The sequence below is a fragment of the Ochotona princeps genome, chromosome X, assembly GCF_030435755.1.
Source record: "Ochotona princeps isolate mOchPri1 chromosome X, mOchPri1.hap1, whole genome shotgun sequence".
Lineage (NCBI taxonomy): Eukaryota > Metazoa > Chordata > Mammalia > Lagomorpha > Ochotonidae > Ochotona > Ochotona princeps.
In genome coordinates, this window is record NC_080865.1 from 96626951 (window position 1) to 96652318 (window position 25368).

The window sequence follows — 25368 nt, forward strand, 5'->3', positions numbered from 1 at the left end:
ATTGTGCCCTCATGTCAAGCTCTCTTACGTGTTCTTACATGACTGCTAGGTAGATTGATTGCTATTTTTAAAAATTTTATTGTTACTGCTTTATTTTCACTGCTTTATTTTCCTCCTTTTGTTGGTATTTTTTAGTAAGAAATCACCAGCATCATGGTTTTTTACAACATACCTCTAAAAACACCAGTTCTGATAAAGACACCTGATGGAAACCGATTCACATACTAAATCAAAAAATGATCTTTTTGAGCCACATTCGGGTAAGGTAGACAGGCTATTGAGAGAGGCCAGAAGAGGAAATGAGCTATAGCCATGAACGTACATGGGTATCAACAATCATTACAGCAACCGCTGTGACAGTGGCTGGCTTCTTGGACTATTCATAGAGTTGACTTCCATCGCACAGGTGGCAAGCATGAGCCATCCTGACGCTAGTGCTGTCTCACCCAGAAACCCGTGGCTTTGAAACTTGCCTGCATAAGTTAACTCTTGGGCTAAACACAAAGGAAAGAGCTGTTGAAAAAAAAAAAAAACAGCCCACTTTAAACAGGTAGTTACTATAAGGAGTTATTCGAATATCCCACCCTGGACCCGGCGCCATTTCTTCTTCCTCACAGCTCATGAAATTCGCGCCACCAATCACATGTAACCTGGCATTCCACCTGAGAATCCCACCCTCAATCTTCCAGCCCCTTCCCCAATCCCGCCCACTCACCAATCATCCCCAGGCACTAATCCCCTGAGGCCTGCCCTCAAGCCCTCCCAATCCCCGCCCCCCACACCTTGAGGGCCTACCTGCATAAAAAGGCCCCAGGTGCTTCCTTCTCCCCTTTTTTCTGATCTCCACTACCTGCACCCTGTTCCTTCCCCGCTGGAATAAACCTCCTAAGATACTTCGTTTTGTCTGGTGTTTTCAGCTCACGGTAAAGAACCAGGTTGCGGGAATCAGCTGCGTGTAATAATAATATAATAATAACATCATAATATCGTATGAACTAGAACTCTCTCACTGTTTTAAATAAGTAACAGCTACAAACCAAACAACAGATTTAAAGTTTGAGAATTTGCTAGCACTTTTAGTCAATCCAGAACAGATTTGGTTTTATCTGTAATAGGTTGCAAGTTTTCTGATACCAGGGAAATTGCTGTAACAAACCAGACACAGCCTTAACTGAGTGCTTTTCCAACAAAAGACTGCTGAAAAGATTTCATGTGACAAGGCAGAAGAGAGTGAGTCAAAGCTAAGTGAATATCTGCTTGAACAAACAAATGTTACGCTTTCTTCTTCCCTGAAATGGAAACAACTCCTCCTTCAGGAGCTATATGACCCAAACTCTATACACACCTGCCAGTTTTAAAGTTTATGCAACATATAATACACAAAAGGCAACTGGATACACAAGAGGCCTCTTTCATAGGTTTCATCAGAATAAAGATCCAGTTCCTGTTCCAAACAGAATAGTCTATCCTACCTAGCTACATTGTTGAAAAGTTTACCAGAAAGATCCTCATTCGTCACTACTCTTAACTTCAATGAGTCGAAGAAAATGTCATTTAAAGATGCAGTAATTTATATGTTCCTAAAGCCATAGTTCATTCAGCAACACACTGGAATGCACTGATTATGTGTGTTTGAAAACCCCCAAAACATTGTAACACACAATCATCTTCCATGTAGTAATGACAGGTTGTGCGAATGAGCCCCAACTGATGGGGTGGGAGGCTGGATTTAAATAAGCAGCAGGCTCAGAAAACAGATTGGGAAATTCAAACTGTTACTACATTATTTGACTTGCCTCAATCATTTGTCACACCATTGTTGAAGGCTAAATGTGTGCACACTCAAAATATCTATTAAATGTTTGGTAACACAGCTTTCTGTGTTACAATATGCTAATTAATCCTTTAGCTTAAAAAAGCAAACCTCAAAACTGACCAATATATGGAAAATTTGTAAATAATCAAACCACTTATAAATACGGTCAATATAAAGAAAATTGGTTAAAAAGACAAGTAGACTTGGCATGTTTCATTTCTAACATTAAAGCAGGCTTTCAAATCCAGTCATGTAAGACTTCATACCCTTCAAAGGAGGAGGTACTGATGACTGTCCCACTTCGCTATTCTGACAATACTCTAAACTCAAGAACCAACAAAAGTCAGAAATGACAGTCTTGCTCTTAGTATCTGCAATATCACCACACCCTCTCATGCAGAAAGTTAACTGCCCTCTTAAAAGTTGCTTTCTATGCTATCTTGTTCTAAGAACAGTCAGGTGCTATTCACACAGCTCCTTCGGAAGGGTATGCAGTTTCAGCGGTGACGAGCCAATTTAAGGAAACATTTCAACACTGCCTACTGAAAATCGTCATTACTGAGTTACAGAAACCTGTCATATCCAGATTATTCATCTATTTCGGACACTTGATATTCTTCAAACAGCAACTTTTTTTCTGAAGATAACTTTGCTTCAGCATTTCCCAAAGGCAGTCTGACAGCAACCTCAAGTAATAACGTGATGGAAATCAGAAAGCAAAATTCCAGAATCAAACTGGAAGTATTACCAGAAATAGAAAGGGTTGGTGCTAAAATATTTGATTGTATTTACTTGTTTAGGCTCTATGTGGAAGACAAAGCCTTTTAACGGCCCTTTATCCTATGAAGGTATGTTCCAGACTTTCCACAATAAAGAAAGCCTGAGAACCTACAGCAGCAGTTCTACTTTGCCAAGTTACTCTTTCTAATTCATCAGTGCAGCTCAAACAGCCAACCAGAATGCCTGGGTTAAGGGGAGTTCAATTCTGGCCTTGTGCCAGACCATTGATAACCCTGACCCTCAGGACACAAGATCTAACTCCCCACAAACTTCACCAGCCTTTCCTCAAACCCCTTGCCAACAGAAAGAGTTTCACTCAGAAACAAGGACAAGGGCCCTGAGCTGAAGAGTTTGACAACTTTGAGCGGGGGAGGGCTGCCGCTGCCCTAGGATCTCCCGGAGGAAGCAAGCCCTGAGAGATGGGGAGAGGAGAGCAGGATGAGATGAGAAGGAGGAATAAAGGAGTGGGAGGGAAAGGGGCCTGAAGACTCAGGAACTAAGCTGGGGCTCCCCCACTGCAGTCGCACTTCTGCAGCGTGGACTCGCCGTGGGGCGCTGCAGTTGGCTGCGTGGGTCCCTCAGGGCCAGTCCAGCTCAGTCCACTCGAGCGTCTGCTCTGCAGCCATTTCGGACACTTGCGCCTAAGGCACCTGCCATTCCCCCACTGCTCTTCCAAATGCCTCTCAGTGCCTGTCCCCTCACCCAGGTGTCCAAGGCTCTTCTCTCCACTTTACATTCTGGAGCTCAGGGGGACCTAAGCCAGGACAGGCAGGACAGGCGGGTGCGTGTGTGCGCATCTGTGTATAGTGAAGATGGGGGAGCCCCTTATTCTGCTTGAGTTGTCCCCAGCCTGGTCCGGCTCTACTCTGCCTCCCCATCAGCTGGTGGGAGGCACAGGCCGAGAGGCGCACTAAGTGTGTGTTGGGGGGACGGGAAGGGTGCACTGGAGGCCAGGCGCCTCAGGCCAGCTGGCTGAACCCAAAGGAGTGGAGGGAGGAGACCGCCCCCTCCCACGGGGACCCACTCCCACCGGGCACTAGTGGCAAGGGGACAAGCGCCTTTGTTCTCCGGGGTATGGCTAGGCTGCGCTGCTGAGGCGCAGCGCGGGCGGCGCCGGAGCAGACTGCTCACTTTTGCACTCGGTGTGTCTTAAGGTGCAAGCTCCAGCCTTCCCAGGGGGTAGGACAGGTAGTGAGTTGGAAGTAGAGGGTGTGTGGGGGTGGAAGGAGCCTGTATGGGGGAGGGGTTCAGCATCTCGGCCAGGCTCTTTGTTTGCATTGGGGGCGGGGAGAGGGGGCTGAAGGTGGGCTTCGGCTCGGGTTCTGAGAACGGGGCAGATTCCTGAGTAAGTCACCATGTTGCCCCCGCGCAGCACACGTATGTACAGTCGCTCTAACACACACACATACACTCGCACAGACAGGCAGGCTGCCGGGAGCAGGCGGCGCGGTTCCTGGCGCTCCGAGCTGCAGCAGCTTCGTCTGCCCGCAGCGCCACCACCGCGCGTCCGGAGGGGGAGTGGAGGAGGCTGGAGGCCCCCGAGGGGGGACAATTCCGCGAGGAAGGAGAAAAAAAGCGACACAAACCCAGACCCTGCAGCGGCCCCGCCCCCTCCCCTTGCTCGCCCGGGTTCACAGAGGTCACGGGCAGCTCAGGCTCCGGGGTGGGGGGAGGGAGAGCGCGCACGCGACAGGGCGAGGGAAATGAAGGGAAGGGAGGCGGGCGGACTCGGCGGGCGGGCTTACCCTTAGAAGCATCTTTCTCCTCTTTGGGCTTGGTCACCTTTCCACTCATAGATCCCAGCTTGCTTGACAGGGTTCGCCCAGGAGAATGAAGTCCTCGCCGAGCGGATAGGACTTAGGAGAGCGCTTAGGGCGGCAAGTGGCAAGCGCGAGCTCCCCTCGGTGTGGCTCGGGGCGAAATCCGCTTTTCCCCACCGCTGTCGCCGCCGCTGCCTACGAGAGAGTGGGGAGGAACGGAGAGGGGTGAAGGAGGAGCCGCCGCCGCCGCCGTCGCCGCCGCAGCCGCCGCGAGCCCGGGCGGCCGGCCGCGGGAGGAGCTGCTCCCCGCGCTCCAGAAGTGAAGAGACAAAGCGGCAGGGCTCGTCCTCCACGCCCCGCGCCCGCCGGCCCTCGGGGCGGCCGAGACGCGCGGCCGGGACTCCCGGGCTCTGCCGCTGGCCTCTGCCCGGGCTCGGCGCAAAGCGCTCGCCGGGCCAGCGCGGGCCACGGCAGGAGTTGCTTGGGTGTGCTAACCCGCGCACGGGCGGGCTGCTTACCCCGCCTCTCGCAAGCGGCTGCGGGCCGCCAACTCAATCTGAATAAAACCCCCGAGGAAGATTTCAAAAAAAAAAAATCAAAACAAAGACGAAAATATTCACTTAAAAATAACGAGCCTCCCAGAAAAGGGAATGTTTGCACATGTGATGAGCAACGTGTGAGCCTGTTACACCGCAGAACCGCGCAGCTTCTCGCCCACGGGGAACAGGGAGGGGAGGTTCGTCTCTTTCTGTCTATCTAATTATCGCATTTCGGGGTCCCATTCTTTGGTCCAAACGAGGGGGCAAGTTGCTCGCGAAAGGAGGAGCAGGAACCGATAGCCCTTACCTGCTTTCTGTCTCCCTACACTCACACCCCCTCGGAGACGGCCCGCTCCCTCGTTTGCGCTCTCCTTCCAAACAATTCCCTGGTCCCAGAGAGCGACGAACGGACACAGCGGCGCCTTCTATATACACGCCAAGGTGCGGGCACGCGGGGGGCGGGGGCCGGCGAGGGCGGGGCGCCACTCAGCCGCCTGGCGGCTGTAGTAAAAGGAGAGCTCGGCAGGGGCGCGCCGACGTCAGCCGCCTGCTGGCCAAATCCCGGCGAGACTCGCAGAGTGCGGGCAAGCGTGTCAGCCGGGCGTCCCCTGAAGCCTCAGGACCTGTAGGGCCCGCGGGCACTGCCCCAGCGGGTACTCCCCCAGAGGGCACTCGCTGTTGGCAGCCCAGATCGAAGTCGGGCAGCCCCCTGAGCCCGGTACTCCTTCTGTTCTCAGCTCGCGCCCGGTTGGCTGCGCTGTCCTGCCCGCGCTGGTAACCACCTACACTTTTGGGACTCCTCTGTTGGCACCTGCTGTACCGAGCCGTGGACTCTCAGTCCGAGACTTGGCGACTCTTCGTCTTTGGCCAACTGCCCAAAATTGAAACAGCTGCATTCTCAGAAGGGCGCGCTCCTCTCTGGGTGTCACTAGGGCAGAGTGAACCTGACCACAGAGGACTGCCACCTTCCACCCCCACCCACAACCCCACACGTAGGCCCCTCGCTGTGCTTGGTAAACTAAAGGCAAGAGTACCCAAAGCCTGCCTAGGATGTTCACGCCCAGGAAAACAGGCTGATCAGAGACCTGGGACAAGTGCTGGAGAGGAATTAAATAGGATCGACTTGTAGCCTGGGGCATGCTTGTGACACCAATCCCCCCAGAAGGTGCCTTGAAAATTAAAACTAAAAAGAAAATTAGAAATGATTCCGAGATGGGGGGGGGAGGGAGAAGGGGGCATAGGTAAATAAGTTAACAGAAAAAGTCAATTAACGGAATGGGGGAAGCGGAGAGGGAAGTCAGGAATAGCCCCTGGGTCTGTCCGGGGACCGCTTTTCTGGGACGGCCTTTAGAGACCTTGCTGATCCCCAGAAGCCTGGCGCTTATTTGGAGCAAGGTGGTCACTATAATTTGGCATTTAGAGCCGCCCACTAATCCAACCAAAGCCTTCAGCCTGGCTATGCAGATGCAGAAAACCCCACTGGCTCCCTAATTCGGTTTCGTTAATGGTATTAAACCAGGCGAAGAAATCATATAGATGGATTAGTCCTGCCGCATCCCAGGCGGTAACTCAATTATGAGTGCCTGCTGTGGCTTTCAAGATCAGGAGTGTGCCCCGCCCCTGCTGCCAGCCCGGGGCTAAAGGTCACCAACCCTCTAAACTCAATTTGCAGCCTCCATCCTCAGTCTGGGAGGAACCCGAGGTCTGCTTTGCTTGTAAATAATATCTAATAATCTGGAGCTTGATGACACAATGTGATTACCCAAGCCAAGGTTAGACCATTAATTAATATCAGTAGTCCAGGAAGGACGGAATTTCTCTCCAAATGACCGGAATTCAAAACAGGTGGAGGCTTGGCTGCATTTAGAGGAAAGGGCCAGAGGAAAGAGGGTAAAGAGTTCCTAAATAATTTGCATGCAAAGATAATTACGACCAATTTACTGCCCAGCTTTATGCCAAGCAGTGAATTGAAAGGTTTATTTACATCATGACCTCTTCCTCACAATCAGACCTAGGAAGTGTTGCTACTGTTGTGATTTCCACTTTACAAGGGAGGACAGTGAGGCTCGGATAGGTTAAGTAATTTTCCCCGAGGTTGCACAGCTTCTAGTTGCTGGACCCTGAGTAACAAAATGGGGAGCCAGCATAGGCAAGCAGGCAAATCTGTCTTGAAAACCCGTGTTTCTCCATTGCAGTACATGATCAACATGCAGAGCAGCCTCTTAAAGATAGGGAAAGGCACATTTTCAGCGGACCTGTCAATCTTGAGTTCGCAAGACTTTTCAATCATCCTTAACAAATGTGGTAAATCAATCTCTCTCTCTCTCTCTCTCTCTCTCTCTCTCTCTCTCTCTCTCTCTCTCATGTGTACCTATACCTTTTGCTTTGTCCACAACTCCCCAATTAGTAGAAAGATCATTTTTTTTGGAAGATCTCTGTCTTTGGGATGCTGAGCGTGGTACTTATTCTGGGTGTCGATATTTTCCTATCACATGATTTATAGGCAAGTTCTCTGCACGAATTACAAATAAGACCTGCCTCTCTTCACACTGCCCACCCCAAGCATGACAGACACAGGTACCCGTAGCTGATGACAGGCATCTATTCCTTAAAGAACTATACTGGTCACTGGTTTAGGTGAGGGTCGAGTGTGTGATGGGCAGAGCCGGGATGGACTGCAGTACTCATTGGTTCCGGTGGAGGTCAGGGCTGAGAATAGAACCAACCCAGCGGTTGCAACCACCAGCTGATGGGGTGACGGACTGAGTCGAGCACTGTGCTTGCTAATACATATAGGAACCTGATCTGGGAACACCTCAAAGTCTCTTTGGGGATCCCTTCAATCAAAATGGAGGAAACAGAACATTAACCAAGAAAAGATGGAAGATGGAGTAGATCAACCAACCACCTCAGCTATATGTTGACAGTGAAACACTGGGCAAGGGGAGACTCTATGATGAACTATGTCAGTCAGTGGACTCTGCACCTGCCTCATTGTACCTGGATTGCTGCTGATGGTATGTTGGAGCTTTTGACAGAGCGGGATGATACTCTGCTGGCTCTGCCTTCAGACCAGAGAGGGTCTCCCTGAGAAGGTGTTGAACTTGACTGGACAATGGGACGCGCGACTATATGTTTGTTATATGCTGGCAATGAGGGAATCCCAAATGAACTTGAGCTGTGGTTATGCAACGGGGTGAAGGAATCCACCATGGGGGGAGGGTTTGGGGAGGGGTGGGGAAAATCCCAGTACCTATGAAACTGTCACGTAATACAATGTAATTAATGTATAAATTAATTCAAAAAATGCAATAAAAATATTAAAAAAAAGAACTATACTGGTCAACACATGGCTAACCTAGGACCATTGACATGGTTGGGGTGACTTGAGGTGATAGGTGCTTGAGAGTAGCAGAGGGGTCTGTTCATGAATTTAAACAACTGGAATGTAGTCTTTCTTCCTTGTAAAGACCCCCAAAATAACCAGAAGTAAAAGGAAATAGACAACTCAAAAGCATGACAGTGGCATATATCCATATGGACGCAAATAACTAACTTCATGAGAGCATGCGTGCCAAGATCAGAAATGATAAACATTTAAGTGCAATGACAAGCATTCTCATTGCAACAAAACTTCTGAACACCCTGCCTGAGAGGTCAAACATACTCTGATTTGTGAAAGGAAAAGGGTCCTTCCTCTCCTCAAATTCCCATTTGATGTTTAATACAAAATGGAATATTTTGATACCAGCTCAGAGAAAGGCATGACCCAAAGGCTAGTCTCTTGATGGACAAGCTACTTGGAAACACAGAATGTGAGTCAACAGGAAGACGATCTAGCATCTGTGCGTGTAATTGATTAGGACTGCTTTTTCCTCCACTAAAGGAACTCTGCACTTCCTCTGCCCATCCAGAGCCATCCTCAAGTACCCTCCACTGTCAGACTAGCAATTTTCACTATCTGGTAATGGGGCTTGGCTCCGATTTGTGAGAATGGTGAAATGTGTCCCATCTTGCCTCTCTGAAAGAGAATCCTACATATCTGCCAAAGTATGGGGTACAGATAATACTCTGTAGAGTCAATTAACTTAATGCTGAATTGAAGCGTTGTTTTTTTCTAAATCAAAACTTAGTATTACCATGCTTCTAAAGAGAGATGGGCTGTTTTCTAGAGCAAGGGTAGAGGCTTGAGTCTTTGGCAATAAGTTCTGAGAATTGCCTTCTTGGCCCTGTCATCACCCTGGCATCTATTTCCTGAAAATCTCCAAAGGCCTCAAGACTCCAGCCTGTGAATTTCAGGTTTGCTCATTGTCCTGCAGTCTGAGCAGTGTTTCTGGACAAGAGGCCATGTGGTTCCATTGTCTTTGCTAGTGGGTAAGGTTGAAGCTAGTGAGGGAATGGAACACACACACACACACACACACACACACACACTTAAGGCTTTGTCCTGGAAGTGTGCACTACCTGGGTAAAAAGATTTTGCTATGAGGCATCACCACCAAGTGACAAGACTCCTCACTGGACAGAGCACATTTTTCTTTTGTGAAAACATGGTAGAAAGCCATTTTTGAAGGCGGCACCCTGGCAAAGCTGTACTTCCAGCCAGGCTGCTTGAGCTACAGAAAGCCCCGCTTGGCCACAATCTGGGAATTGAAAGTGAGTTTCATATTGAAGCTCACAGTTCACCAATTTGAGCTTTCAGAATCAAAACGGAGGACATTAAATGGCATGCATTTCTCATTCAAACCCTGTATTAGTTTTCTACATCATGATTTAACGTGGGTTTCTGTCAGAATCAGGTGAATTGGACTTCTGTAGCATTACATTCCAAAGACAGCCACTTGGTAGTTCCCAAACATTGTTGCTAAGTGGGTGACTCTCTTCCAGAGTGGCTGGCCTTGTAATGGCTTCACCATGGAAGTGATGGTAGGAATGATGTACTGTTAATTTTAGACTGGGTTATAAAAGGCCATGTGACATCTACCTAGCTCTCTTGGGACATTTGTTCTTGGGAAAGTCAGCTGCCATGCATGAAGTTTACCCACCCTGAAAGCATCATACTGGAGAGTTCATATCTAGGCTCTCCAGCTGAAAGTGCTAGCTGAGCCCTAGACAACAGCCAGTATTGCTTGCCAGCTAAGCAAGAGATCAACCTTACTTGTCCAGCTAAGTCAAAACTCCAGATAAATGAAGCCCCAGGCTTGCATATGACTGCAACCAGTGAAAAACTACCTGGTGAAGTTGTTCAGAAATTTCTGCTTCATGAAACCAGAGGCAAAATTAAACTGTTGTCCATAGCTTATAAGTTTTGAGGTAACATGTTGTATAGCAATGGTAGCAAAAATAATGACCACAAATTCTTCTAATCCTGGAGCCACCCTAATGTCTAATATTGTTCTGTTTGAATTCAGACTTGTTTAGTGCCCTGCTTTTACCAATGGGATGTGGCAGAAGTGATGTATCAGTTCGGGAAAAGGCATTTAAGAGACTTGAGTCCTATTTCCTCTCTGGGTGAACCCAATCACCATGTAAAAAATCAGGTACCCATGTTACAAAAAAAAAGCCCAAGTTGGTCACATGAAGAGGCCATATGAAGCAGAACTGGCCACCTGAATCCTACCAATGGCAAGGACCAAGGTTCCTGACATATGACCCAGCCACCTCCCAGCCACACAGAGAGCCCTTATGTTGCAGGAAACACAAACCAGCAATTCCTGCTGCACCCTGTCCAAATTGTTCAGATATGAAACAGTGAGTAAACTGTTATTTTTAAGCCACTTGATTTGGTGTGGAGGGGCACTTTGTTACATAGCATTAAATAAGTAAAATGAGAGTCCAGACATCTCTGTTTCCTTGGTCTACTATAGGCAAGAACTGGAGTTTAGAGTGAGGGAAAGTTATGAGAGACATGTCAATGATTTTTTTCTGATAACACCAAGACTTTTCTAATCTTCAACAATCGCATGACCTTCTGTCTCCCATAAAATTGAACATCTGGACCACTATTATTTAATGTTGGGATGCCCGTCAGTAACAAACATCTTTAAATATTTTGTCACTTCCTTCTCCAGTGAAGGAGGAAACAATGAGCCAGTGCCTATTCAGTGATTCATTCTCACTCTGTAACAATGAATATCACTGGGCAGCACCAGCTCTACACCCACAAACCTATCATTACATCACATTAGGAATCTTTCATGTCAAAGCCGAGTGGGTAATCAAAGTTGGCCTTTTTCTCACAGCATGCTTCTCGCTTTCTCTAAATCTGAAGCAGAGGATCCAGCCATCATTTCCCCCAGTAGATAGCACGCACAAGACCTTAACCTACGTCAGTTTGCAGAAAATTTTCATATCTTACTCTTGCCTTGGTTCCAGTAAGACAAAATAGTTCATGCGAGCCATTTTAACTTTAAAAATATTTTTGGATGTGTTAGTAAATTGTTAGCAAAGTTGCACTTGCCTATATTCTGCCTTCTCGCAACACAATTATAAGGGCCATGTGAAACTTTGTAAAACTAATTCCAGTGCCCATCCCATGATATAACATAATGGTTTGCACATAAAACACAATAAACATCATCTTTATGTCATTACCAAAGTGTCATTAATTTGCTGCATTTGTTGGCTGTACTAAGTAACTAGATTATGCTATTTTCTACTCAGTCAACTTTTAGAGCTTGCATACAAATTCAGGTATCCTAAAGGCTCATGTGTTAAAGGCTTGGTTCCTAAAGTTTTATGTTAGTAGTTAGTGAATTAATGTTTAATAGTTGAAAAATGAAGGGTAGAGGCTTCATGTAATTATGGTGTTTGTGAGATGGGCCTAATTGGAGGTCCTGGGTCCTGGAGGGTATAACTTTGGAAGGTCATTCTCATGAAAGGATTGGTTATAATAACCCTGAATCAGTGCAGTTCCTTTTCTCTCTCTCTCTGCTTCCTGGCTTGCCCTATGATTCTGCCTTTATGAGTGCTATGCCATCCTCATCTTCTGGCCTCACCAAGGGGCTGAACTGATAGGTCCATCTAGTCTTAAGTGTCAAAACTGAGCCAAAATAAACCTCCAACCTACATAAATCCCTGCTCTTCTCATCATGGGTCATGGCATATTTTGTAAATATTAAGGACTAACAAGTACTTTGTCTACAACTTTCCAAGAGAGGTCTCAGGGCTTACTGAACTTTCATTATTTATTTATTTAGGGCTTTCACTAATGTATAGTTAATGTCTGACACTTCCTATGGTAGACAAAGAGAAGGGCTGGCCAGATTCCCCTTCCAAGCAAGGCTTTACTGCCCAGCCGAGGGGAGAGAGGTGAGTGTTCAGACTCTGGCTCTCAGCTCCGTTGGAGTTGTCCTCACTGCAGAACTGTTTCAGCTGAGGTTGGCCTCCCTTATGGGCACCAGTTTGTGTTCCAGCTGCTACACTTTCCATCCAGCTCACTTATAATGGCTTGAGCAACCAGGAGAAAATGACCCAAGTGTTTGGGCCCACACCACCCATTTGGCAGACTCAGATGAAGCTCCTGGCTTCACCCGAGATCAGCACTGGTTTATTGTGATCATCTTAAGAGTAAGTCAGCGGAAAGAAGATTCTCTCTCTCTCTCTCTCTCTCTCTCTCTCTCTCTCTCTCTCTGTGTGTGTGTGTGTGTGTGTGCTTATTTCCCCCTCTCTCTAACTATGACTTTCAAATAAATCAATCATTACAAAATAACAAGCTGCATTTCTAACAATGAAATAGTAACATCTGTACCCACCTTCCCTTGATACTCTAACTGGGCAAATGGTTGTAGTGAATTGACTCATCACAATGTTGTCATAACTAAACCTACCACAACCACTGAGGCTAATTATGGCTTTTCTGTAAGACAACTCCCTATTCATGGGCTCTTCTGTTTCCTGCTTCTGGATTTCTTCATTCTTCTCCCCATTTCACTTCTCTCAACACTACCTCTTATGCCGTTTCCTTTTTCTTGTTCTCATTCCCTTTCCTAATACAAGTGATCTTACTACATTTTTTTCATATATTTATTCCATTCTACTACATAAAACACTCTCCCTCTTCCCTACATCACCCAGACTACAAAGTAAGGATTTACTTTTGTCTGTTTTGGAAGATAGCAACTCAGATTAATGATAAAAGATAAAAGATAATGGCAGCAAAAGAGAAGCCCCTTTAAAAGGTGCCATCTGCTATGGAATGAAAAAAAGAAACAAGAGCATCATTTTGCTTTTCTGTAGGCAGGCAGCAGAAGCATTGTCAAGGCATCAAGACTAATGATCAAAAACAAGGAGGCAATTACTATATAGATGCTTTATATAAACTGTCATTCCATTTTTTCAGTGTCTCAACCATTAAATATTATCACACAGACAATGAAAAGAGCCAAGAAATGGCAATTGATGTGCTTAGGTTTTTACAACACTTGAAAGTATTCTCAGAATTTGCACTCACTTCTTTCTGTTTTAGAAGCTGATGCTCTTTGTATTACTAACTGCCAACCTTGTGAAGAGTGTTCTGGAAGAATCCACAAATACTGTGTGATGTTCTAGCTTTGCTGACAGTGGAGAGAGCATTTCTGAGAACTCCATACAAACAGGTCTTCTACAAAGGTTTCCTTAGCCACATCCATAATCCTACACTGCTATTCTTTGTGCTTAAAACTGGGATTTAATGCTGGATCATCTGTTGCCAGCTCACCTACTGCTACCATTCTGGTTAACAATGGAACCTAGATTTCCCAAAAGCCTCTTTCCTGTATGGGTCCAGGTTAGAGATGACCACTGGGAGAAACACATTTGAGACTTGGAGGATCATATGAAGCAAAAACCACTTTTCTTAGGAGAATGCAGCAGTATGACTTCATAGAACTGTCTTCGAGCAGACACTAACTTACAGCCTTACACACCTAGACCTGGAGACTTCTCAGAATTCCTGAGCTTTAGTTCCTTCACTTCCTTCAAAGCCTCCAGTTCAGGTCATTGGGGATATTTATCTAATACTCCAACATGAATCATATGTAATTTCATCTTCCTAACTTCCTACTTTCTATTAGTCTATCATCTTTTTAATATGATGTAACCCTTATCACTGTAATATGCCAATGACCCTATTTTCATGACTGTGGCCAGAATGATTTAGGAACATCACCACCAGCCCTGTGTTGCACTAAAGTGACACCAGGGAATATATTGTACCTATAGTCAAATAAAGGTCATTTTCCTTCTTCTTTAGAAATTACAAAATTACATCTTCTCTAGGCAGGTAAGAATGATTTGGCTCCCATCCCCATCTCCTCAGCTGTTGAAATCTATGGATAAGAGCTGGATGTAAGGTGGACGTGTTGTGGAAGCCTCAGCAGAAAGAAGTGTTGTCAGACTTTGTCCCTTGAGTGTTAAGCAAGACCTGAATCCAGCACCTGAAAGCGGCACAAGAGATCAGAAAAACAGTATCAGTTGTGTGTTCCTAATCTCCTAGACCTTTAAGAGGTGAAGAAGGAATGAAGAACAGATTAGGGCAGTGAAGATCTGAGCTTCCTTCAGGTCGTTAGCTTCTCAGAACTCAAAGGCATAATACTACATGGGCACTTGCCTCTACCGTGAGCTGGCCTCAGGAGGCTGACAATAAAATATCTTATAATCATCTATGTGGATAAAGCAATCAGAGAAATGTCAATCAAACACTGATAGCAACAAATAAACTGGTAGAGGGGGACATACTAGTGATAACTTGAAAACCAACAACAAATACAAAATAGGAGCATATAAGGAGAAATAAGTTCAATATAAAACTAAATGACATGAGCGTGCATGCTTGGTACAGCTGTTAGAATGACCCTTGGGATACATGCATTCTGTATCAGAGCGCATAGGTTGGGGTTCTGGCTTTGCTCCCAGTTCCATTTTTCTGCTAATGCATATCCTGGGAAGCAGTAGTGATGGCTTGCGAACTTGTATTCCTGCCGGCCACGTGAGAGTCCTGGATTGATTTCCAAGCTCCTGCTTTATCATGGTCCAGCCCTGGCTATCGTAGGCATTAGGCAAGTGTATCAGCAGATGCAAGATGGCCCTCTCTCTAACAAAATTAAAGTTAATTGATTTAAAAATAGGCTTCCTGGAACTTCAGATATGGTGTTTCCAAAAACAACAGGTAGATGAGACAGAGTGATCATGACTAATACTCAAAGTACTGCCCTGGAAGATAAAGCAGAAGAACCACTAAGCACAAAGGCAAAAAATACCAATACAGACAAATCACAGGATTTGAAGGAGAGGTCCTGAATATTATATACCTCCTAGGGTGAGAATAGGGAAGAAACAGAGGGAAGCAGCAATTTTTACAATTGCTTTATATATATATATAATTGCTTTATAATATATATGCTTTTCTGAGCATAACAGCTATCAAATTTAAATAAATAATTTAAAATATGCAAAGCAACTGATAAGAATTTCAGAATGCAGTCCTAAATAATATTTGATCAAGTGAAATTCAACCTAGAAAGCAATTAAAATACATTATTACAAATAGATAAATGACAATAATTTGTAGTCAGCAGTTATATTCTTTATATTCTTAAGTGTCTTCAGTATTAATGAAGAAAGAGGAAAAGATAAATGAACTTAGTATTCATTTTAAAGCACTCAGTAGGGGAGAACATGTGCAGTCAGTTAAGCTATCACTTGGATATCAGAGTGTTGGTTCAAATCTCAGCTTTTCTGCTTCTGATCCAACTTCCTGATCATACTCCTGGGAGGCAACAGATACTGACCTAAGTCCTTGGGTCCCTGCCACCCATATTAGAGACACCGATAGAATTCCTGACACGTGATATCAACCCACTCTACCTCTGGATGTGGCAGACATTTAGGAAGTAAATCAGTAGAAGGCCGAACCCCCACTCCCATCAACACACACACACACGCACATCTCTCTATGTAACTATGTCTTTCAGATTCAGTAAATCATAAAATAGACATGTGGCAAAGAAGCACAAATAAAGCAAAAACTAGGAAAATGCGCAAGTAACAAAAGGTGTGCAATTAATTGAATACGCATAAATTGTTCTTTCAGAAAACTAACAAACGGGTAACTTCTTGCTTCTCTAAGTAAAAGCAAGGAACAAATATGTACAGGAATTGAAATGAAAAACGAGTCCACAGACAAAGAAAACATTTAAATAATTATAAAAGATATTAAACTATTCCTTTGAAAACCTTGAAAAAAAAAGAATGAGCTTGAGAAGCTCATATTAACACAACAAAATGTGGAAAAAACTGAATGTGATTAAAATGGTGAATAAATATCTTCTGACAAAGTCATCAGTCATCATTAAAGAAAAATTTCTTTTTTTTTTTTCACTTCAACTCAATTTACACACCATTTAAACTATTTCAGGCCACAAGAAGGAAAATCCCCTCCTTTTTTTTTTTTTTAAGTGGAGTGACCCTAAACTTAATTTTCAAACCTACAAGAGACTTTAAAAAAAATGTACACTCTTGTTTTTGCATGGATATGCTGATATTTTGAATAACACCACCCAGAAATCATTCAATAAAGTAAAAAATATATAACTAATTAGGATATGGATTATAGTATTAGTCCCAATTCTTCATTCTTTCCAGTGTCCACACATTTTTCATGACATATATTTCCATGTCCTTAGTTTTGGAATCAGCCAACTAACCTACTCTGATATGAGGTGGAGATTTGTCACTTCTCTTTAAGAGGCCTTGTGCATTTCCTCCTTCCTTCATGGTCTCTGCACTCACTTGAGATTATCCTGGCTAGTCTATTTGCCCTGGTAGGAAAAGAAGAATTATCTTGCGGAAGAGCCATGCCACCTACCACAACCTGAAGCAGAGCAACCCAAAAGACCACCAGACTTGTTCTGACAGTCACAGCCACTCAGCTGAATACCGTGTGAGATTAGATGCATAACCCAGCTAACCTGAAGATGCCTAAGCAGTAACAAATGACTGTCGTTCTGTAAGCCACTGAACGTTGGGACAGTTTGTTTCACAGAAATGACTGACACATAGTATTAATTTTAGAAGTACATAGGAGATCCGTTTTCAGCAAGTCTACCACATAATTCTTGATATCTATAAAGAGGAAACCCAAGAGAAAAGCAATGCAAGCTTAAAAGTCAATTGAAAAAATTCAGCAGCATTCTCGATATGTTTATCTTTTTTTCTAAGTTAAACAGGATTAGAAGCAAATCTGTTAAAATAGTACAGATGGTTATCTCAAATACCAAATATAATCCCAAATGGAAAAGTAGTGATCTGTTCCAATAAGTCAGCATTAGACAATTACACCTCTCATTCCAATTAATATTCAGCATTGTGTTAAATGTACTAGCTAAGAATAGAGACAAAATAATGAACTAATAATAAACATCCAAAAAGATATCTATTTCTTGGTTGGCTAATGGTATATTTGTAGCTGTAAAACCAAAACACTATGAGACTTACTCTAATAATTTGGTATGGTGAAGGAATATAGACTTACTATATAAAATAAATGGTGTTTCTCTACTGTAACAATAAGCACCAAAAAGTAAAAATAGGAAAAATATTATCATGATAACTAAACTTCCCATCTAATACAGATGACTCATTTTAACAAGTTTTAGACCAGTGGGATGTAAAACAAATCTGACAAAGGAATGAGTGAATGGATCATTAAGATAGGATATCATAGAACCTCAATTCTCCCAAAGTCAACATCATATTTTTAAGCCTCAATTTAAATTCAGAGTGCAATTGCTCAGGAAAAAGAGGGGGACTCATGATATTAACATGTATTTAAAACAAAAAAAATCAAATGCCTGTGATAGTAAGAACGATGAAAGAAAATATTTGCTTATCAGAATAAACACCAAAATCATTACAGTAAAATCAAAACATGATAGTGGCATAGAAATAATGTGTAATTATATCAAAGAAATAGAGAATGCAGAATTAAGATCCATACATAGGTATCTGATGCATGACCAAAATAGAATTTTATGTTACTTGGAAAAAACTGAATTGTTAACGAAAAGTACAGATGTGACTTTCTATTAGCCTAAAATAAAATTGTAACTATTTTACACCTAAGTAGCTATGGTTTCTAGGTAAAAACATATTTTTAAAGTAAAAAAAAAATGCCTGCAAGAAAATGTAGAAAACTAGTGCAAAATGTAGAAGTAAAGTGACCCTTTTAGCCAATTATCACACCAAAGCTATAAAAGAAATTTAGCAGGCCCAATGCTAAAATCCTTGCCTTGCATGTGCTGGGATCACATATGGGTGCAAGTTCATGTCCCAGCTTCTCCACTTCCCATCCAGCTCTCTTACTTGTGCCCTGGAAAAGCAGTCCAGGATAGCTCAAAGTCATGAGACCCTGTATCCATGTGGGAGACCTGGAAGAAGCTCCTGGCTCCTGGCTTTGGATCGGTTCATCTTTGGCCATTGCAGCCACGTGGGGAGTGAACCAGTGGACAGAAGATCTTTCTGTCTTTCCAATGAAAGTAAATAAATCAGAAAAAAAGAAAAATTTGGTAATAAACAGTTTTTCAAAATTTTGCTGTAAGTAACAAATTTAAAAACAACAAATGATAAATTGGAAGCATACATATGTGCAGTGAACAGAGAGTAAGAGCTCATGGCTCATAAAAGTTGTCACAAATTGACAAGAAATAAAGGACTTATTCCAAAACCAGACAGAACATAGAGAAGCAAATTCAAATGGCCACCATTGATTTCACAAAATATTCAGGAAACAGAGAACTTGAAACAACAACAAGAAGATATTTTTACTGATAGCACTTACCAAATTTAAAAAGGACAATTAGCTCAACTGTTGATGAAATGATAAGAAAAAGTGTACTTCCATTTATTGCTGAAAGAATTCAGCATTAAATGTCTCTCAGAAAGCAATACGGCAATGCTAAATGAAATTATAAAATAACATATAGGCACTCTTTAACCCAGCTTGTCCATTCCTTGGAATCTCTTATAGAGTTAGCAAATCAAGAATGTGTAAGATTGCATGTATATACAAAGGTGATTATTGAACTTTTTGTTTTAGTGGCAAAAAAAAGAAAGCAAAGTGAATATTCACTGAAGTGTAATGGTTAAATTCTTGTTCATCCCCATCATAAAATGTTAAGCAGCCATTAAAAACAGTGAAATTGAAAAGCTACACTTGATTTGGAGGTTTTGTTGAAAGGGGAAATATTAACAATGATAACACTAAATATTCATATATATCATAATTTTAAGTATTTTACATACATTGCCTCACTAAATCTCTCTAACATATTACTCCTATGTTGGGTAACATTATCACCCTCATTTTCTCAGTGAGGAAATTATAGCTCAGAAAACCACAGATCACAAAGTTTTTAAATGATAAAAGAACAGAAAAGTCTTAGCAACACAATTTCTGTAAATGAATCTATACTAAAAAGAGAGGTGTTTGGCCGAATGGTTAGAACACCCAGGTCTCAAATCAGAGTGCCCGAGTTTGATTCCCAGCTATAATTCCTGACTCTAGCTTCACACCAGTGGAAATCCTGGGAGGAAGTGATGAGGTCAAATACTTGAGTTATTGTGAACCACTTGTGGATCTGGCTTGATTCCCTAGCTTCCACTTTCAGCCTTGGTCTAAGTCTGGCCAGCACAGGCATCTGGGGAGTGACCCAGTTAAAGAGATCTCTGTTCATCAGTCTCTCAGTCTCTCTCTCTCCCTCTTCCTCTCTCTCAAATAAATAAAAATTTTAAATGGGCATATGCTTATGTGTGCATATGCCTATTATATGTAACTTATATAATTACATGAGAATAGAAATGTGTCAGGATGAATGCATAAATACCAGATTAGAACAACTGATTATTGTGTATATTTCACAGTATTTACAATAGATTACAAGTATTTCAGCCGTGGGAAATTTCAGAGAAGTTAGGGTTGCTTGGCCAAGTGAGGCAACAAAAAGAAATGTAGCCCAAGTGAAGCCTGTCCAAACTGCCACGAGTGAGTGTCTCTCCTGCGCTCTGCACCCATGGCGCTCCACTTGCTCCTCCCCATGGCAGGGCTGCCCCAGTTTATAAATACCAGGTGCTTCTCAGCCTCCTGAAGCCAAGAAAGTCCCTGAAATCTAGTCAGGCACTGCTCCGAGAATGTGCAACCACGCACGGCTTTGAAGATTCCCCTTTCATGTGTTTAACTTTCAGATTCAGGACATAGGGACACAGAAAGATTTATTTCCTTCCTCGGGAAAATGAAACTTCATCTTGGAGTAGGTTCTCTCCTCCCACCCATCTCTGGGAGAGATTTAAACTTTACCACCCCCACTAACACATTCCACTTTCCTGCCTAAAGTGTTTACACAAGTAAACTAGAAAAAGGTCTCTTTTCTCAAAGAAGTTAAGTCTTTGGAGGAAAAAAAGATACGCATCTTATAACGTACTCAATAGCACTTGTTATGATAGGGAAATGATCATGTACATGAATAATTCAAATGTAAGGTAGAGATCAAAGCGTTAAATTGTAGTGCTGTGAACAAAATGTTATGGGCATTATAGTATGGCTGGAAACTACTTCCAGGAATGGCTTGATAAGGAGTGGATCTTTTTCTCTCTGCTTCTCAAATACATTTGGAAAAGACAAGAACAAAGGGAGAGCCGTTTAGAAAAGCAGTTAAGACATTGATTAAGTACCTGAGTTTGATCCCTGGCTTCATTCATGACTCCAGCTACCCACCAGTGCGATGCTGAGTACCGGTGGTGATGGCTTAAATAACCGGGTTCCTGCCATCCGTGTGGATTGAGTTCCTGGCTCCTGGCTTTGCGGCAGCCCAGAGCCAGCTGTTGTGGGGATTTGCAGAGTCAGCCAGAGCTAGGGTCGTTTCTGTCTCTGAGATTCACAAATGTCTTTAAAGAGATGGAACTCAATCCAAATGCAGTGTTTCTGGACATGCGGTCATCAGCTTCAGATATCCTGAGGTGCTTAATAACTACAATCTAGTGAATCGCAATCCCAGGGATTAGTATTTTAAGAAGCTCTACACATCGCTCTGTGGGGTAGTATAAAGCATAGGAAATGGGGTAGATTTCAGTGGATACAGAAGTGAGAAAGGAAACAGCAAGTGAGAGGAATAGCATGAATTAAGGTACCATGCATGAAAGCAAACGGAAACAGTGACCAATTCAACTCTGCAGGCAATATTAGAAGTGGTGAAGTGGGGCCTGGCGGCGTGGCCTAGCGGCTAAAGTCCTCGCCTTGAAAGCCCCGGGATCCCATATGAGCGCCGGTTCTAGTCCCGGCAGCCCCACTTCCCATCCAGCTCCCTGCTTGTGGCCTGGGAAAGCAGTTGAGGACGGCCCAAAGCCTTGGGACCCTGCACCCACGTGGGAGACCAGGAAGAGGTTCCAGGTTCTCGGCTCCGGATCGGCGCAGCACCGGCCGTTGCGCTCACTTGGGGAGTGAAACATCGGATGGAAGATCTTCCTGTCTGTCTGTCCTCTCTGTATATCTGACTTTTTAATAAAAATAAATAAATCTTTAAAAAAAGAAGTGGTGAAGTGGAATAATGAAAAATAAGATCGGAGAAGTGATTTAAGACTAGATCCTGGAGGGCCTTGACAAAGTCAAGTTAAAGGGTTTGAACAAAACAGAAACAGGAGGACTTTGATTTCCATGGTGCTTTCTAAACCTATCCCTGTATTATAATTCCCAGGATTCTTTGTTCAAAGCTGAGGTTCTGGAGCTCCATCCGCAGATCTTCTGCATCAAGAATGTCTAGGGATTTTGCCAAGAAACAATAATTTAAGCAAGTTCTTCAGGTGATTCCTGGATATGCAACCTGGCATTGGTTCCTGAAAGAGTTTAGGAAGGACTGCTTTACAGATTAATATATTGCTGAACAGTTGTTTGTACATCAAAATTTTATTATTGGAGTCATTTGTTCAAAGTACTAAGCAAGTGTGTTATTTAGAGGCAACCTCCAGCAAATCTCCTTGTTCAGCAAACACAAATCATTTTGTCTAGAGTGCTTCAATAAAATGCATGCCCAGTTTAAATGCAAAACCCCTGACAAATTTTAATAAAACATGACAGCATGTTTGTATCTCTGGTATTAGAAATGTCATATGGTTGCACAAATGCAACATGGGAAAGAATTAAAAATGTTCGAGTTGCATCTGGCTTTGAAGCAAAATGAATGAACCTTAAACGCATTTTAAAAAGCAAAAGGGACTAGTAGAATCTGATGGTGACAAAGTGATAGTTTCAAGTGAAATTCTCCATCATGTAGCCATGTTTAGATTGCTGTGGAAGGAGGCAATAATCTAGGTAAAGACAAGATGGTCAACTCATTACAGCTTATATTCCAATAACGATTAGACCATTTAACTTCCAAAGTGCTTCTTCTTACTTAAGATTTTAAGTTTATGCTACTTGAACACTCATCTACCTTTAAAGGTTGGTGAAAGGAAAAAGGAAGAGAGGTGGTATAAGGTTCAGGTATCAGCATAATTCGTTTTTATGAAAAAATAAGTCTGAATCTGAAGGTTTGTGTCCTCAAGTCATGTGATATTTTAAGATGATGATGTTCATTTAGGGAAAGTATATCTGTTACTAAAATTTTTCTTCACTTTCGTGAACACCTTGGTTTGGCAAGCTGAAATGTTGTCATAGGAGTCTGCTTAGCACAATGGTCAGAAGCCAGCTTTGAACAAGAACTTACCAATGTCTAACCTTCCAACAGCGTGATTATTTTCATCTAAGAGGGATTCTACCCTAGAACTTTTCTACAATTCCTATTCCTCCCTTAAGGTTCATTGCTATAAACAGGATAGTAACCAGAGATGGTTCCCAGTAGCGGTATTTTAAGAAAGCAACAGAATCCAAGCAAGTCTTCGATGCACCTGGATTGGGCTACTGTACACGGGGACTGTTGAGTTTTAGCAATATATGTTCTAGGTGGCTCTGTATTACTCTCCATAACTGTATTGGAAGAGAGGTGCACACAAGTAGCTAATGCCTAGAACCAAATTCAAATTAACATGGTAATGGCACAGAAGAATAAAGCAGCTAGAATATAGCAACTCCAGGATAGGAAGTTTAAAAAGAATATACTTAACATTTGAGATATTTTCTTACTGGCTAAACCCTTAACATTTTTTTAGTAGAATTCAAGGAAATTATCTAATTCCCAACCAGTCCTCCGGCTTGTGTCTTGGAATCACAGTATATATATATATATATATATATATATATATATACACACACACACACACACACACATACACACACACATATGTATGTGTATATATGTATATCTGTGTGTGTGTGTATATATGTATATCTGTGTATATATATATATACTTTCTTTGCATGCTATGTCCTGCCCCGTTATTTGTCACCCTGCCCCAAGCCAAAGAAACCTGGCTTGAATTACCCAAGACGATCCCCATTATCATAACATTTCCCTGAGTTTGGGTTCACCTACCTTAGAAGTGGAGATGCAATGGGCCTGGTGGTGAGAAAGAAGCAAGATCCCACCATGGACCAAAATCTTAAAGTGCGTTGTTATCACTGCCAGTGGTCACGTACTCCCAGGATTAGAAGCTTCTTAGTCACACCATCACTGTGCGTTTCTGAGGTTTGCGAGGATTTTCATCTGGCCAAAGCACCCCCAGTTCCCTAAGGGCCTCCTGGCTTCAAGGGTTCCAAGCAGGAAAAGCCGATAGCCCAGAGTGATTGCAGGGTTCACCAGACCCTGTGTACTTCATATCAGACTGTTCTGAGGAGTGGTAAGTCACAGGGTCTATATTGCAGCTATTTTTAGTGAAACCAAATTCCTTCCCCAAGTTCTTTTGCTTCCAACTTGTTCTAAGTGTAGGAGACCAGCTGTGGTCATATCATCTTACTGCACCAAGTCTCTGTCAAGGCAAAGGGACCAAGCCAGTGAGGCAGAGCAAAGAGCTCAAGAATGGTGATGATTTGACCCTGTCTTACTGTATAAGACATCTCTAGGAGGAAGATCCTTTGGAAAAGAAAGTGTTATTACCTGGGGGAGTGGGCATCCCCCTCCAACCTGGCAGAAACTTGATAGCTAAGATGACATTAGAGGAAAAACATGGAGAAGTTGGCAGTCTTTTCACTCTTTCCCAATTCACACATGCACACACATGCGTGCATGTGCGTGCGTACACACACACATGCACACACAGACACACACACACAACAGGTTCAAACCCAGGTTTTGGATAGGTTTGCTAGAAGGGTTTAAAACAGAATGTCATTATTCAGGAGCCAGGCCAGGCAAAAAAATATGTAGACACCTTTTGCCTGGTCACTTTGCAGCTGCCATTCATTATGCTAAGAGGTAATTTTAAGAGTGAAGAAAATTCAAAGATTTATCTTGGCTTCAGACCGTGGCCAGAGGTGTTAATTCTGGGCTCCTGAGAGTGCTAATTGCCTTTGCCAGATCCATCCAGGTAAGTGTTTTTACAAACTGTGGGCTATGGCCCATTTGATATTAATGGAATCTATTTAGTGGACTATAATTTTTTTTTTAAAAATAAAAAGTAATGATTTATTCATGTTTGTTGCATTTAAACAATGAAGTGAACACAATAGTTTAGTGAATGCAACAAAGTGAATACATACCCAAGTAATTTAAAAAAGTGATTTTCTTTTTCTTGTTAAATATGAAGCTTTGTGGCACGTTAAGTCTGATTACAGAATGAATGAAAATAATGTGTTTGCAATTTAACAAAGAAAGTGAAAAAGGAGGACAGTTCAGAGACAAAGGCGGGGAAGCATGGTTATCTTCTTATATTAAAAAAACAAAAAGCTAGTGGAAAATTGAATCAAAAGATAAGTTTATTTTGGTGTGAAAAGTTTCAAATTCATGTATACAAAGGCGCCTTTTAAAATATTATGAAATGCATATTATGAAAAAAAGAGGGAGGCAAGAAGGAAGGGGGAGGAAGAGAGGAATATTATAATATTTATAGACTTTTTAAATAAATAAATTCACCTTTGTAGAAAACACTGATCTGGGTGACTTGATAGAAAACAGCATGGAGATAAACCCCTGGGCTACTCTCAATTTCATAAATAATCTATCGTTACTAATTTGGGGCTGTTCATTATGTGTCATATATTGAGTATTTCAGGTTCATCAACAGGTTCATCATCTCATTTAATCATTATGACTACCTTCCATGGTAGATTTCAGTTTTACCTAGGTCTCTCTTTAGTTCGTGTTCTTAAAACTATGTTTTTCTCTTTCATTGCTAATACAGAGTTAAATCCAATAGTTAAAAGGTTAAATAGATAAAAACATCTTGGCCATGGTGCTATCTTGGTATAAAACAAGATGTAAATATTTAGATTCATGGAAACTTCTAGTAGTTTCTTATGAAAGTAAGAGCTTAAATCAGTGAAGGGAGGGGATTGGGAGAGGGGTGGAGGGGA

At 42.7% G+C, this 25368-nt stretch overlaps 1 protein-coding gene across 3 annotated transcripts in view; it reads right to left on the bottom strand.

The window, feature by feature from the left end:
- FGF13 (fibroblast growth factor 13) overlaps positions 1-23659 on the bottom strand; it is a 541249-nt gene extending 517590 nt beyond the window's left edge. The window contains exons 1-2 of one of the 3 annotated variants that reach the window (XM_058658920.1): positions 23393-23659; positions 4342-4551 (exon numbers count right to left, since the gene is read on the bottom strand). In XM_058658920.1, coding sequence (XP_058514903.1) covers positions 4342-4390 — 49 coding nt within the window. In that variant the 5' untranslated portion in view covers positions 4391-4551; positions 23393-23659. Of the gene's footprint in view, positions 1-4341; positions 4552-5202; positions 5331-23392 lie in introns of those variants that run through there. The other 2 variants (XM_004587750.3, XM_004587753.3) reach the window with 2 other exon arrangements.
- Between the last annotated feature and the right edge of the window lie 1709 nt (positions 23660-25368).